At 43.1% G+C, this 15042-nt stretch overlaps 1 protein-coding gene across 3 annotated transcripts in view; it reads left to right on the forward strand.

Moving 5' to 3' along the window:
- The window catches only part of LOC132680586 (phosphatidylinositol 3,4,5-trisphosphate 3-phosphatase TPTE2-like), a 166936-nt gene that overhangs the window by 131710 nt on the left and 20184 nt on the right, over positions 1 to 15042 (forward strand). For all 3 annotated transcript variants that reach the window (XM_078434076.2, XM_078434077.2, XM_078434080.2), the window contains 3 exons: positions 3985 to 4046; positions 5999 to 6079; positions 12629 to 12734. In XM_078434076.2, coding sequence (XP_078290202.1) covers positions 3985 to 4046; positions 5999 to 6079; positions 12629 to 12734 — 249 coding nt within the window. The remainder of the gene's footprint in view (positions 1 to 3984; positions 4047 to 5998; positions 6080 to 12628; positions 12735 to 15042) is intronic.

Genomic DNA, 15042 nt, shown 5'->3' on the forward strand with positions numbered 1-15042 from the left:
GGGAGAGAGAGAGAGAAAGTGAGTAGGGCAGAGGGAGAAAGAGAGTAGGGCGGAGGGAGGGAGAGAGAGTAGGGTGGAGGGAGAGAGAGAGAGTAGGGTGGAGGGAGAGAGAGAGAGTAGGGTGGAGGGAGAGAGGGAGAGAGAGAGAGAGAAAGTGAGTGAGTAGGGCAGAGGGAGAAAGAGAGAGAGTAGGGCAGAGGAAGAGAGAGAGTAGGGCAGAGGGAGGGAGGGAAGGAGAGACAGACAGACAGACAGACAGAATCTCAAGTAGGCTCCATGCTCAGCATAGAGCCCAATGCAGGGCTGGAACCTATGACGCTGGGATGCATGATCTGAGCTGAAAACGAGAGTCAGACTGTCAACTGCCACCCAGATGCCCTACTGGTTTCTCTTTTAGTCTTTTTCTCTGCCCTGGGGCAGATGAATCTGCTCGGTCCCTCAGTACCGTCCCTCCCCACCACAGTTTGCAGTGTTGGGGGTGGGGAGTCCCTTCATTACCACGTCTCCCTCTCTCTTGCTGTTCTCTGTGTGGTCTCTCTATCTTGTGAGCAGCGGGAGCTGTTCCTTCAGCCCTTGGTTCTTCTGCAGGTGGAACTGTGCTTAAATAGGCGCAGATTTGTTGTGTCCAAATACGAGGTGAGTTCAGGATCTTCCTATGACGCCATCTTGGACTGGAACTCTCCTCTTTTAGCTACATGTTAGGTGCTTTAAGCAGCTCTAAGGGACACACACGCGCGCACACGCACACACACACACACACACACACACACACAGAGCTGGGGTCAGGAACATTGCCTCAGTCTCTGCTTACAAATTCCAGAATATAGAGTATAAATTGTACATTGTAGGGAGGGTAATGGATGCAGCTGAGAAAGAATAAAGTTTAAGGACTGTTGTAAAAGATCATATAAACTGGTATTAAGATGTCTTTGACAATGTGAAAGTTGCTTCAATGTGTAGAACCTCAGTTTCGCCCTCCTTATGCAGGGTATTTACCTCACAAAATTGTTGTAAAGATTATATGAGACCTGTAAAGTATTACCCAAGTGTTAGTCATAATTATGAAAGCCAGTACTGTATTGCATTTAGAGATGCAAGATGCTTTTGCTGACTTCAGGATAACAAAGGCTCTCTTGCAGACTCCCTCTAACCAACTTGGTGAATATTCTCCATTCCCTTTATAAACACACCTGTGGTGTTCCCTGGCATCTTGAAAACTTGCAACTAGTAAGCTTCAATTTAGCGTGCCTGCGTGTTTCTTCTTCCACCAGTGTCTGTCACTTCTACTTGTTATTATGCTTCTGCCAAAGAATTAAATATTACATAGATCTGTAAAATGGCAGAGTGAACAGAAAGCTATAATTTTATGAGCCCTTAGTTGGAAGTTTCAAGAAGGTTCAATGAAGTTGAGCGGCTACAATAAAAATTGCAGCTGAATGAAATGCAAGTAAGACTAGGGGCACCTGGGTGGCTCAGTCTGTTAAGCATCCGATCCTTGGTTTCAGCCCAGGCCATGGTCTCATGGTTGTGGGATCGAGCCCTGCATCAGGCTCTGTGCTGACAGTGTGGAGCCTGCTTGGGATTCGCCCTCTCCCTCTCTGCTCCTCCCCTGCCCCTCCCTCTCTCTCAAAATAAATAAATAAGCTTGAAAAAGTGCAAGTGAGACTCATATAAAACATGGGGAGAAAAACCCCAGCAGTAAAATCTAAGAGGCTTCTCTACCCAGATTGCTTTAAAGAATCTGAAATTAGAAATTATAGATGATACAGTGGTTTCTACCACAGGCCTGGCCTTTCCAAGAAAGAATTCCAACTGGGGAGACACATATTTAAAAAGTTAAAACCTCTGTCCAGTATCAGAAGGTTAGTGAATAAGCATAAGTTTATGTTTGAAGTTAAAATTAAGTATTAAAGGTAGTACTTTTCATACAATCATTTTCATGATTCCCTGCTCTACCTGACTTGACTGGATGAGAGGGCATCTACTGTGTCTTTGGTTGTACACAACCACAAGGGCATGAAATCTGCAAAAATGTTTTTCAGATGGGAAGATACCAGTATAGACATCCAGAGATGTCCTCCAGAATCGAAATGTTAACAGTCTATACCACTGAGAGCTGGGGTGTTAATAGTCAGGATTTCCTTTAGCAAGAAGCCTTTATGTATCATAGCATTGGGTGGTACCAAGTCTTTTGGGTGGGGGGGAGCCTGGATGACTCAGTTGGCTGAGCGTCTGACTCTTGATTTCAGTTCAGGTAGTAATCCCAGGGTTGTGGGATCCCCATATGCAGCATGCAGCCTACTTAAGATTCTCTCTCTCTCTCTCTCTCTCTCTCTCTCTCTCTCTCTTTCCCTCCCTCTGCCCCCTCCCCAACTTGCCCCCTCTCTAAACTTTTAAAAAAAATTATAATCTTTTTTTTTTTTAGAAGTACTTGGGTTAGAATGTTTTTCAAACTATGAGTTGCAAAATAAGTTTGGGTCATTAAAAAAAAGGAATCGAATAGAAAATAGAATGTATCTCATGTTAAAAAGGTAAGTTTGAAATTACATAAAGTAAGTTCAGCACGCATTGGCTAAGACAAAAACTACAAGTAACTGGAAATAAAAGAAGCAACATATTTTTTAAAACAAATTTTGTATAGCGGGACAAAAATATAAATTAGAATAAAACATAAGAAACTTTGAGGATGAAATGACTGAAGTCAAGGGTTTGCTTTAAAATGCTATAGAAGAGGGCGCCTGGGTGACTCAGTCCACTAAGCATCTGACTTCCGCTCAGGTCATGATCTCGCAGTGAGTTCAAGCCCCACATCGGGCTCTGTGCTGACAGCTCAGAGCTTGGAGCCTGCTTCCGACTCTGTGTCTGCCTCTCTCGCTCTCTCTCTCTGTCAAAAATGAATAAACATTTAAAAATTTTTTAAAAAATAAAATGCTATAGGGGCCCCTGGGTGGCTCAGTCGGTTGAGCGTCCGACTTCGGCTCAGGTCACGGTCTTGCGGTCCGTGAGTTCGAGCCCCGCGTCAGGCTCTGGGCTGATGGCTCAGAGCCTGGAGCCTGCTTCCGATTCTGTGTCTCCCTCTCTCTCTGCCCCTACCCCGTTCATGCTCTGTCTCTCTCTGTCTCAAAAGTGAATGAACGTTAAAAAAAAAATTTAAAAATAAAATGCTATAGAAAAAAGGAAGAAAAACGGGGAGAGGGAAGAAGGGAGGGAAGAGGAGAGAGAAAAGTACACAATATGATATACTCTGGGGAACAGATATATGGGGGTTCATTATACTATTCTCTTTACTTTCTTACATGTTTGGTAACACACTTAAAAATAGGGGTGCCTGGGTGGCTCAGTTGGTTGAGCGTCTGACTTCAGCTCAGTTCATGATCTTGTGGTTCATGAGCTGTGCTGACAGCTCAGAGCCCAGAGTCTGCTTTGGATTCTATGTCTCCCTCTCTCTCTGCCCCTCCCCCTTCCCTGCTCATGCTCGCTGGCTTGCTCTCTCTCTCTCTCTCTCTCTCTCTCAAAATAAATAAACATTAAAAAAAAACCAACTCAAAAATAGAAGGAAAAATGGATGTTGTAAATGCTTCGTCACGTTTTGGGTTCTGATCACGTTTTATCTTTTATAGGTACTTTCACTTACATTAGTTAGAAAAAGAGTGTATAATTAGCTCTTAATTGGTAAGTAGCTCTTTAGCTTCCGAGTCCCAGAATAGACCCCACTGCCTCTGCCTGCAGCTGTGATCCCCAGCCGTAGCGACTCAAAAACAGTACATGCGTGCACATGTGTGTCCCTGCGCACAGGACAGAATTCCAGGGACAGCTCCAGACCCACGAAACAGCTTTGCCTATTCCTGAATTGAAACATCTTCAACAAGCACTTTCAGAGCGAAAGAAAATCAATCCAAACTGAGCTCTCTGAATATTCATGACAGCATTTTTATACCAAGTACTGCCACGAACAATGGCTCATGGACTTCTTTTCTTTTCCAGGAAGAACTGGAACGATGGCTTGTGCCTGCCTTATTGCCAGTGAAATATTTACAACTGCGGAGGTACGAAAGATGTGACCGCAGGCTCTGTCTTATGCTGATTGAGTTCGATAGTTCTGAAACCTCACTGGTAGGACGTTAAGATGATTCTTTGAGTTGTGGCGCTTAACAAAGTTGTAATTGGGGAAGCAGTTATTAGAAAGCCTGGTTTTGATACTTCCTTGTTTAACTCGCACTGGTTAGTAACTGACCCAGGTGCTTCTTAACTCTGGGCCAGGACTAGAGTGAGGTCAGTGCAGGCACAAAATTTAAGGGAATGCCAAAATTTTCAGTAATTAAGATAAATAATCTAATGCATTATTTTTAACGATCAAAACTAATGCAAAAAAAATCCATGGTATATATAATAATACCCAACATTTTATTTTATTTAAATATTTTTTATTTTAGAGAGCGAGTGAGAGAGCAGGGGATGGGGGCAGAGGGAAAGAATCTCAAGCAGGCTCCACGTGAGGCTCAATGCTGTGACCTTGAGATCATGACTTGAGCTGAAGCCAAGAGTCAGACACTCAACCTACTGAGCCACCCAGGCATGCCAATAATTCTAACGTTTTAAATAAAGACGGCTCAGGCGCACCTGGGTGGCTCCTTTGGTTAAGTGTTCGGCTCTTGATTTCGGCTCAGGTCATGCATGATCTCACGGTTTGTGGGGTTGAGCCCCAAGTCAGGCTCTGTGCTGACAGCACGAACCTTGCTTGGGATTCTCTCTCCCCCCCTCTCCTCTCTCTGCCCCTTCCTGCTTGCACTTGCTCTCGCTGTCTCTCTGAAAATAAATAAATAAATTTTTAAAAACTAATAAAATATGTAAATAAAGACAGGGACAAATAGGGACAGAATTAAGATGAGGTAGGGTCAAGCAGTCCAAGTGCAAAAAAAAAAAAAAAAAAAAACCTCTACAATCGTAATGCTTCCTTCACTTCACCTCATCCCAGCCCCGCTCTTATGCCCCCAGTTAGGGGACTTCCTCCTTCCTCACAAGAATAATATCAAGACTGGTTTGATAAGTTCTCTAAAGGACTTCAGACATCCTTAGAAGTAGTAGGTAGGAGTGCCTGGGTGGCTCAGTTGGTTAAGTGCCCGACTCTTGGTGTCAGCTCAGGTCATGATCTCACCGTTTGTGAGTTCAAGCCCCGTATCAGACTCCATGCCGACGGTGTGGAGCCTGCTTAGGATTCTCCCTCTCCCTCTCTCTCTGCTCCTCCCCTGCTCACACACACATTCTCTCTTTCTCTCAAAAAATAAATAAATAAACTTAAGAAAACTAAAGAGGTTCTAGGTAGATAAAAGGTACTTTTGCCATGCAGAACAAAGTCTCTCCTGTGTGTTATTAACTTCTCATAATTACTCTCTGTGGGGTCTGTGCCCTCTGGAAATTTCTGTGAAGAGAGGGTGGGCTATTTCTATTTCTTAAAACGGGGTTCTCAGTCTTAGTTCCACCATGATCCTGCTGAGAAGCTCCCACTGAACAGGGGCGCCCAGCAGTTCTGCTCCCCACTTGGCCCACAGTCTGAGAAGGGGCCTTCACATTGTCCATGTGGCCCGCCCTCTAGCGCCACCTTCTGCTTTGTTCCTAATTTGAGACACACAGGTTAGGAAAATGGGTATTGGACAGTGTTTTTCAAACTGGATCCAATCGATCCGTGAGCTGTAAACTCAACTGCATTGGGTCGTGACTGGCATTTTTAATCACAAAATGGAATCGATTAGGATGGAAAATAGCAACAGGTAACTATTGTCTTGTGAAACTTTGGTTTCAGTCGTGTGTGTGTGTGTGTGTGTGTGTGTGTGTAACAAGCCTGCATGTGGCTTTTTGTTGTTGTTAACTTTATTTGGGGCAGCCTCTGCTCAGAGGCTGCTGACTTAAGGAAATAATGTGCCCTTAGAACTTTTAAGGATGCCTTACAAGGAAAAGAACGTGCAGACGAACCTTGATTGTGTGGCCCCCTTTTCTGTAGGACAGCCTTTATTATTTTGGAGAACGGCGAACAGATAAAACCACCAGCACTAAATATCAGGGAGTTGAGACTCCTTCTCAGGTAAGTTGTGTTTTTTTACAAGGGGATTCTTCGGGAAGTTGGTGAAGATTGGCAGCTATTATTTGGTTTCATTTTAGATTCTTTTCCTCTGGCGATCAGGCAGCCTGACTCTGGTGACTGTGATAGGCCTTGATCCCTCCCAGGGCCCGAGAGCCACAGCTGGGGCCCTCCTGGTGCTCTGCAAACACAAAGTTCTGCCAGGGCATCCGTGGTCCATTTTATATTGGTCATTGCTCACAGAGTTCAAGAGTTGATTCCCTTCCCAAAGTAGGAAGGTCTGATTTCTAAGATTCCAGACCCTTGAAGATTATTGTAAGTCACTAGCCTTTGATTTTCCTTATTTTTTTTAAATATGAAATTTATTGTCAAATTGGTTTCCATACAACACCCAGTGCTCATCCCAAAAGGTGCCCTCCTCAATACCCATCACCCACCCTCCCCTCCCTCCCACCCCCCATCAACCCTCAGTTTGTTCTCAGTTTTTAAGAGTCTCTTATGCTTTGACTCTCTCCCACTCTAACCTCTTTTTTTTTCCCCCTTCCCCTCCCCTATGGGTTTCTGTTAAGTTTCTCAGGATCCACATAAGAGTGAAAACATATGGTATCTGTCTTTCTCTGTATGGCTTATTTCACTTAGCATCACACTCTCCAGTTACATCCACGTTGCTACAAAAGGTCAGATTTCCTTCTTTCTCATTGCCACGTAGTATTCCATTGTGTATATAAACCACAATTTCTTTATCCATTCATCAGTTGATGGACATTTAGGCTCTTTCCATAATTTGGCTATTGTTGAAAGGGCTGCTATAAACATTGGGGTACAAGTGCCCCTATGCATCAGCACTCCTGTATCCCTTGGGTAAATTCCTAGCAGTGCTATTGCTGGGTCATAGGGCAGGTCTATTTTTAATTTTTTGAGGAACCTCCACACTGTTTTCCAGAGTGGCTGCACCAGTTTGCACTCCCACCAACAGTGCAAGAGGGCTCCCGTTTCTACGCATCCTCTCCAGCATCTATAGTCTCCTGTGTTGTTCATTTTAGCCACTCTTACTGGTGTGAGGTGATATCTGAGTGTGGTTTTGATCTGTATTTCCCTGATGAGGAGTGACGTTGAGCATCTTTTCATGTGCCTGTTGGCCATCCGGATGTCTTCTTTAGAGAAGTGTCTATTCATGTTTTCTGCCCATTTCTTCACTGGATTATTTGTTTTCCGGGTGTGGAGTTTGGTGAGCTCTTTATAGATTTTGGATACTAGCCCTTTGATATGTCATTTGCAAATATCTTTTCCCATTCCGTCAGTTGCCTTTTAGTTTTGTTGATTGTTTCCTTAGCTGTGCAGAAGCTTTTTATCTTCATGAGGTCCCAATAGTTCATTTTTGCTTTTAATTCCCTTGCCTTTGGGGATGTGAAGTAAGAAATTGTTGTGGCTGAGGTCCATGAGGTTTTTTCCTGCTTTCTCCTCTAGGGTTTTGATGGTTTCCTGTCTCACATTCAGGTCCTTTATCCATTTTGAGTTTGTTTTTGTGAATGGTGTGAGAAAGTGGTCTAGTTTCATTCTTCTGCATGTTGCTGTCCAGTTCTCCCAGCACCATTTGTTGAAGAGACTGTCTTTTTTCCATTGGATATTCTTTCCTGCTTTGTCAAAGATTAGTTGGCCATACTTTTGTGGGTCTAGTTCTGGGGTTTCTATTCTATTCCATTGGTCTATGTGTCTGTTTTTGTGCCAGTACCATGCTGTCTTGATGATTACAGCTTTGTAGTAGAGGCTAAAGTCTGGGATTATGATGCCTCCCACTTTGGTCATCTTCTTCAAAATTACTTTGGCTATTCGGGGTCTTTTGTGGTTCCATACAAATTTTAGGATTGTTTGTTCTAGCTTCGAGAAGAATGCTGGTGCAATTTTGATTGGGATAGCGATGAATGAATAGATTGCTTTGTGTAGTATTGACTTTTTAACAATATTTATTCTTCCAATCCATGAGCATGGAATGTTTTTCCATTTCTTTATATCTTCTTTAATTTCCTTCATAAGCTTTCTATAGCTTTCAGCATACAGATCTTTTACCTCTTTGGTTAGGTTTATTCCTAGGTATTTTATGCTTCTTGGTGCCATTGTGAATGGGATCAGTTTCTTTATTTGTCTTTGTGTTGCTTCATTATTAGTGTATAAGATTGCAACTGATTTTTGTACATTGATTTTGTATCCTGCCACTTTGCTAAATTCATGTATCAGTTCTAGCAGACTTTTGGTGGAGTCTATCGGGTTTTCCATGTATAATATCATGTTATCTGCAAAAAGTGAAAGCTTGACTTCATCTTTGCCAATTTTGATACCTCTGATTTCCTTTTGTTGTCTGATTGCTGATGCTAGAACTTCCAACACTATGTTAAACAACAGCGGTGAGAGTGGACATCCCTGTCATGTTCCTGACCTCAGGGGGAAAGCTCTCAGTTTTTCCCCATTGAGGATGATATTAGCTGTGGGATTTTCATAAATGGCTTTTATGATGTTTAAGTATGTTCCTTCTATCCCGACTTTCTGGAGGGTTTTTATTAAGAAAGGGTGCTGAATTTTTTCAAATGCTTTTTTCTGCATCGATTGACAGGATCATATGGTTCTTATCTCTTCTTTTATTAATGTGATGTATCACACTGATTGATTTGTGAATGTTGAACCAGCCCTGCATCCCAGGAATGAATCCCACTTGATCATGGTGAATAATTCTTTTTATATGCTATTGAATTTGATTTGCTAGAATCTTATTGAGAATTTTTGCATTCATATTCATCAGGGATATTAGCCTGTAGTTCTCTTTTTTGCTGGGTCTCTGTCTGGTTTAGGAATCAAAGTAATGCTGCCTTCATAGAATAAGTCTGGAAGTTTTCCTTCCGTTTTTGTTTTTTGGAACAGCTTGAGAAGGATACGTATTATCTCTGCTTTAAATGTGTGGTAGAATTCCCCTGGGAAGCCATCTGGTCCTGGACTCTTATTTGTTGGGAGATATTTGATAACTGATTCCATTTCTTTGCTGGTTATGGGTCTGTTCAAGTTTTCTATTTCTTCCGGTTTGAGTTTTGGAAGTGTGTGGGTGCTTAGGAATTTGTCCATTTCTTCCAGGTTGTCCAGTTTGTTGGCATATAGTTTTTCATAGTATTCTCTGATAATCGCTTGTATTTCTGAGGGATTGGTTGTAATAATTCCATTTTCATATATGATTTTATCTAAGCAACCTTATTGATAAGAATGTGGTAATTGCAGGGGACTTTAATACTCCACTTACTTTACATACTTTAATACACCACAATATGCTTTCTTTTGAGTGCACATGGAACATTCTCCAAGATAGATCACATACTGGCTCACAAAACAGCCCTTCATAAGTATAAAATAATTGAGATCATACCATGCATACTTTCAGACCACAATGCTATGAAGCTTGAAATCAACCACAGGAAAAAGTTTGGAAAACCTCCAAAAGCATGGAGGTTAAAGAACACCCTACTAAAGAATGAATGGGTCAACCAGGCAATTAGAGAAGAAATTTAAAAATATATGGAAACAAATGAAAATGAAAATACAACAATCCAAACGCTTTGGGGTGAAGCAAAGGCAGTCCTGAGAGGAAAATACATTGCAGTCCAGGCCTATTTCAAGAAACAAGAAAAATCCCAAATACAAAATCTAACAGCACACCTAAAGGAAATAGAAGCAGAACAGCAAAGACACCCCAAGCCCAGCAGAAGAAGAGAAATAATAAAGATCAGAGCAGAAATAAACAATATAGAGTCTAAAAAAAACTGTAAAGCAGATCAGTGAAACCAAGAGTTGGTTTTTTGAAAAAAACAAAATTGATAAACCTCTAGCCAGGCTTCTCAAAAAGAAAAGGGAGATGACCCAAATTGATTTTCCTTTAAAGAGGAACTCAAGTCTTTCACAAACCCCTACTGGGGCAATTCAACTCTTGCAGAACATCACGTCTGTGTGTGTGTGAGAGAGAAAGAGACAGAGGAGAGGCTGCTGTATTTTGAAAGTGAAAGAAGAGGGGAAATGAATATCTTTCAGAAATGTATTATATACCAGACACGATTGCACTTTGACATATATTATCTCATTTAATACTCAGAAAACCCATGTGAGATATATGCAGTTACCCTATTTTGTCCTTTTAAAAATGTTTTATGATGGACAATTTCAAACATAAAACATCAAAACAGGGGTGCCTGGGGTTCGAACCCCGTGTCAGTCTCCATGCTGTCACCATGGACCCTGCTTGGGATTCTCTCCCTCTGTCTCTGCCCCTCCCTGTGCTCACTCACACTCACTCTCTCTTTCAAAATAAATTAATTAATTTTTAAAAAGTCAAGACAGTCTTATAATAAGTCCCCTTACAGCCCTCACAGCACTTCAACAATCATTTTATCACCCATCATTCATTCCCTCCCCAGTCTCCTCACACACACTCCCCTTCTCCACTTTTTCTCTGAATCTGGATTACTGTGAAGGAAATCCCAGCCATCAGATCATACTATCCCACGAGTATTTTAATATGACATCCAACATAGATTCTTGAGGGGAAAAAGCACCTTAAAACCATTTATCAAATCTAAAAATGTTAGACCTTAATAATGCCTTGATAATAACAAGTGGCTAGTGCATGTTTAAATTTTCATAATCATCTCAAAATGTTTCTAAAATGTAGTTTGCTTCAATCAGGATCCAAACAAGGGTCACACATTTCATTTGGTTGCTATATCTCTTCAGTCTCTTGTAGTTTATAGGTTTCCCACCTGTCTCTTTTATAGCTTAAAATGTGTTTATTGCAGAAGCCAGGATATTTATCCTATAGAGCTTACAACATTCTAGACTTTGTTGTAAAAAGCATGCATGTTCATTACCTCCTGTAATATTCTCAAAAACTCTGAACGTAAAATGGTGCCCATTTTACAGATTGGGAAATGGAGGTTCAGGGAAACTAACTTTTTGAATCAAGAGCTCAAATCCAGCTCTGTCAGACTCCAAAGCCAATTATAAGAGCCAAAGTAGGCTCTTATTTTTGTGTTTGGCGGGGGACGAAGTTATTTCACATTGTTCTCTAGCTGTTTGACTTCTCTACCTCTTGGGCAGGCAAGGCCCCTGCCTTACCCATCTTAGCACCTTTTGCATCCCAAAGTGCTGTTTGTAGGGAACGCTTACTAAACACACTGTTCGTTGTATTAACTCCTGTTGTTTTAAGCTCCAGGAGAAGGAAGGATGGGGGGGCAAAAGCAGCCTGAGGGCCCAGCTGCGAGACAAGCTTTCCGCAGAGAGTAGAGAATCTGGTGGCAGGAGCAAGGGGATGTTAGATGCGACTCCTTCAAGGACTCTCCCTGTACATTTTCCCTTCCCCACCGCTTCTGTGCCGTGCGGTCCCTCTCACTCCCGAACCGGCACACCAGTGGCTGTCACGGACTGTCTTCCGATTCACTGGCATAACAAGCACTCGGCCTCAGGTTTGAGCGCTGTGTCCTCAGGGCCCCAAGACAGCGTTCCCTCCCTGGGGGGTGGCAAATTTCAGATACCATCACATTTTGGCTGTGCATGTGGCCCGTTCTGTGGACTACACTTCATCCATCCCTAGGCTACGAACTTGCTCGAGCGTTTCTCTTGACTGGCACTTTCCAATGGAAAGTGTGGCAGTTAATCTTACGAACCCTTCCCATTGGGTGGGAAAGAATCTGTGAGCTTTGAAGTCCGTTTGATTCAATGTCAGAACTCTTTCACTTCTTGAAGAAGGAGTCGGGGAGAGGGGCGCCTGGCTGGCTCGGTCAGTGGAGCCTGCAACTCTTGACCTCAGGGTGGTGAGTTCGAGCCCTGTGTTGGGTATAGAGATTACTTAAAAACTAAAAAATAAAATAAAATAAATCTTAAAAAAGGAGTCAAGGAGAGGCCCCGTGAGCAGCTTGCCACAGAAGGACTCGGCAAAGAGAAGCCAAGGCTTCCTTACAAAAATAGAATTGGGGAAATGGAAAGTGAGTAAACTCAAGCTGGCCACAGGGATAAGAGCATATGTGGCTGTTATTGGCCTGTGGAGGTCTTCTTGAGTTCTTTCATGACTGGGAGGCTACTCCTCACCAAACCACAGAGCTTCCTTTAACTCAGTCACCGCGAAGGCTCCACCCTCAGATTGACCTTTTTCACAGTTGCATCAGGTACATCTTGGTGTCATGTCAAAGCTCTCGGTTGGTTCTGGTTAGATGCCCTCTCAGATATGAGCAGCCTAAAAGCAACACCTGGCTCCTTTCTTGTTACTTCCCCACAGCACTGAGTTAGGTATTTTTTTTTTTAGGGTAGATATTGAGTCGTAAGGCAGCGACCATGAAAATGCTTAGTTCTCTAATGACACCCAACAAATGTTTCTTTAGTGAATGACTGGCCTTAAGTTCTGTGTTAAAAAAAAAAAAAAAGAAAGAAAGAAAGAAAGAAAGAAAGAAAGAAAGAAAGAAAGAAAGAAAAATCGGGAATGCGGAGTTTTTCATCTCCACTTAAATTGAGGCTTCTGTTATTTTGCAGAGTAGATATGTTGGATATTTTGCGGATGTGAAAAATATCTACAACTTGAATCTCCCTGCCAGAAAAACACTCAAGATAAAAAAAATCATTATTTATTCAATTCACGGTAAGTGCTTTACATACAGTTGGAGAATTGGGCAGGAGGGGGCGATGTTCTTCGTTTTCAAGTGCAGGAGGGTTGCTCCTAGCTATCTGTACCGAAAATCCTAACTCGTGGCTGTCCTCTCATGCATCCTTACATAGGCACCCCTCCCCCAGGAAGAGCCCAAGAGCCCTTTCATGTCCTCTCTTTTCCTTTCCCACCACCAACTAGGGGGCCCCCTCCCCTTCCCTTTTCTCCTGTTCTCATTGCTGCTTTGGCCTCGGCTGGGGGCAGACTTTTCAGAATAGGATCTCTGATGGAGAAGACAGGAAGGGCCCATGAGCCCTGGAGACCACTTCGTCCTCATACCCACCTTTAGCTCAGGGTGCATCTCGGCAGAGGCACCCTTGTGTCATTTTCTCACATGTTCCTTTCAGAAACCCTCGTCTCATCACAGTGGTTTCTCCCTCTCCCCTCCTTCCTCCATCCATAGCCCTCTCCCCCCAGCAACTCAAGATGTCTTCATACGTCTTCAATACCCAAAGACATCTGAAATGCCCAAACAACAAATGAATTTTGTTGCCACAAATTCTTTTTTATGAATAACTACCGAGTGCCTGCTTTGGGCCAGGTCCCATGCTAGTGTTTCCTTGCCCTTAAGAAGGAGAGGAATGAGTACATGTAGATAAAAAGCTGGCCACAGTGTTGGGGACACACAGAGACTGGGCCCTGGCTGTCTACATGAACACAGAAAGAGTTGGGAGAACCCTGGGCGCTATGGGGGTGTCTTACCAGTTATTACTGGAAGTAAAAATCCTTATAAATTTTTAAAATACTGACTCTTCGCCTTCTTCAAGAATGTCAGGAGAGACTGGGATCCACCATCACCCCGGGGAGGAGGGAGAATTGGTCAGACTGTCCATCTCTAGGGCTTGAGAAAGGGAGAAGAGGAGCAGGGAGGAATTGTCCTCATGGCTCTCTTTCTACATGACCCACCTCACTTCCTGCACTGCTCACAGGGGAGGGGACAGAGCAGGGCCCCCTCGGTGGGGACAGGGATGGGGCCTCATTCTCGCTGCCATTGGTGCAGCAGGGGGCAATGCTCTGGCTCCCCAAAGTCAGATTGTGGACCATGTGGTGGTGCTGGGTCTCTCATGGTTGGTACAGTGTCAGGGCATTGGTAACCATCCAGACAGCCTAGTATTTTTAGCCTTCTGGGGAGTCACACAAAATAAGATCTAGACTTTTTTTTTTTTAACATTTCATCCAATTATTCAGAAATAAAAGAATCCTTTAAAATATATTTTAAAAACTGCAGAGTCAAAAAATTACAGTTCATTAAAGTACAAAATGCTCTTTTCCAATTATTTATGTGTCCCTTCCTCCCCACCGCACACATAGAGGTGGTGGTGAGGAATTTTAACGGATCACCCCAAACAGATCGCATAGGTTTCTGGCTTGCGAAAACAAGTGTCAACCCAGTAGCATTTGTTTCTGTGGGAAATTTGAGTCTAGGTTTCCAAACAAGCATTGTGCAGGCGGACCCTTGAAACACAGCCTGTTCTAGCAGAAGGCTGCCTATGTATATAAATGAGCAACTGTTTGTGAAAAGGTTTTGCAGACTGCAAAGTCCCCTGCGGAGTCCATCAGGACTGTTTCAGGGGCTGTGTGTGAATTAGGAGGGACGGGGTTGCAGCGGAACCTAATGGCTGACCTCAGAACTCCACGGCTGTGAGACCTCCCCAGGGTAGAACCAGGCTTATGCAACAGGTGTTAGAAGGTGGGGGACAGCAGCGCTTTGCTCCGTTCCCTTTCCACATTCAGTGGGGTCCTGGAGAAAGAGTAAACTGCTTTATTCTACAGCCGGAGAAGCAACACAGTCGGCCATAGGAGCAGTTTCTTCCACTGAGAAATATAAACCCAATGATAAAACCAACTCATTGGCATGAGAGCCAGGATTGTATCTGCGTGTATATTCTGCTTCATTTTCCTCTTTGTTAATGAGACCAATAGTATCTATACAAACCTCCGTATTAAACAGGCAAATAGGCATTCAGTCCAGTGGAGTTTTAATATATTTTTCTAATATGAATAGTGAGAGTGGGAATAGTTTCTCAAAATTCTAAGCTTAAAAATGTTTTAGGGGCTCCTGGGTGGCTCAGTCGGTTAAGTGTCTGACTCCTGATTTTGGCTCAGGTCATGATCTCATGGTTTGTGAGTTCGAGCCCCACCTCGGGCTCTGCACTGACAACTCAGAGCCTGCCTGGGATTCTGTCTCTTCCTCTCTCTCTGTCCCTCCCCCATGTGCGCTCCCTCTCTCTAAGTAAATATT

This window comes from Panthera onca, chromosome A1 (assembly GCF_046562875.1).
Source record: "Panthera onca isolate mPanOnc1 chromosome A1, mPanOnc1 haplotype 2, whole genome shotgun sequence".
NCBI classification, from domain to species: domain Eukaryota; kingdom Metazoa; phylum Chordata; class Mammalia; order Carnivora; family Felidae; genus Panthera; species Panthera onca.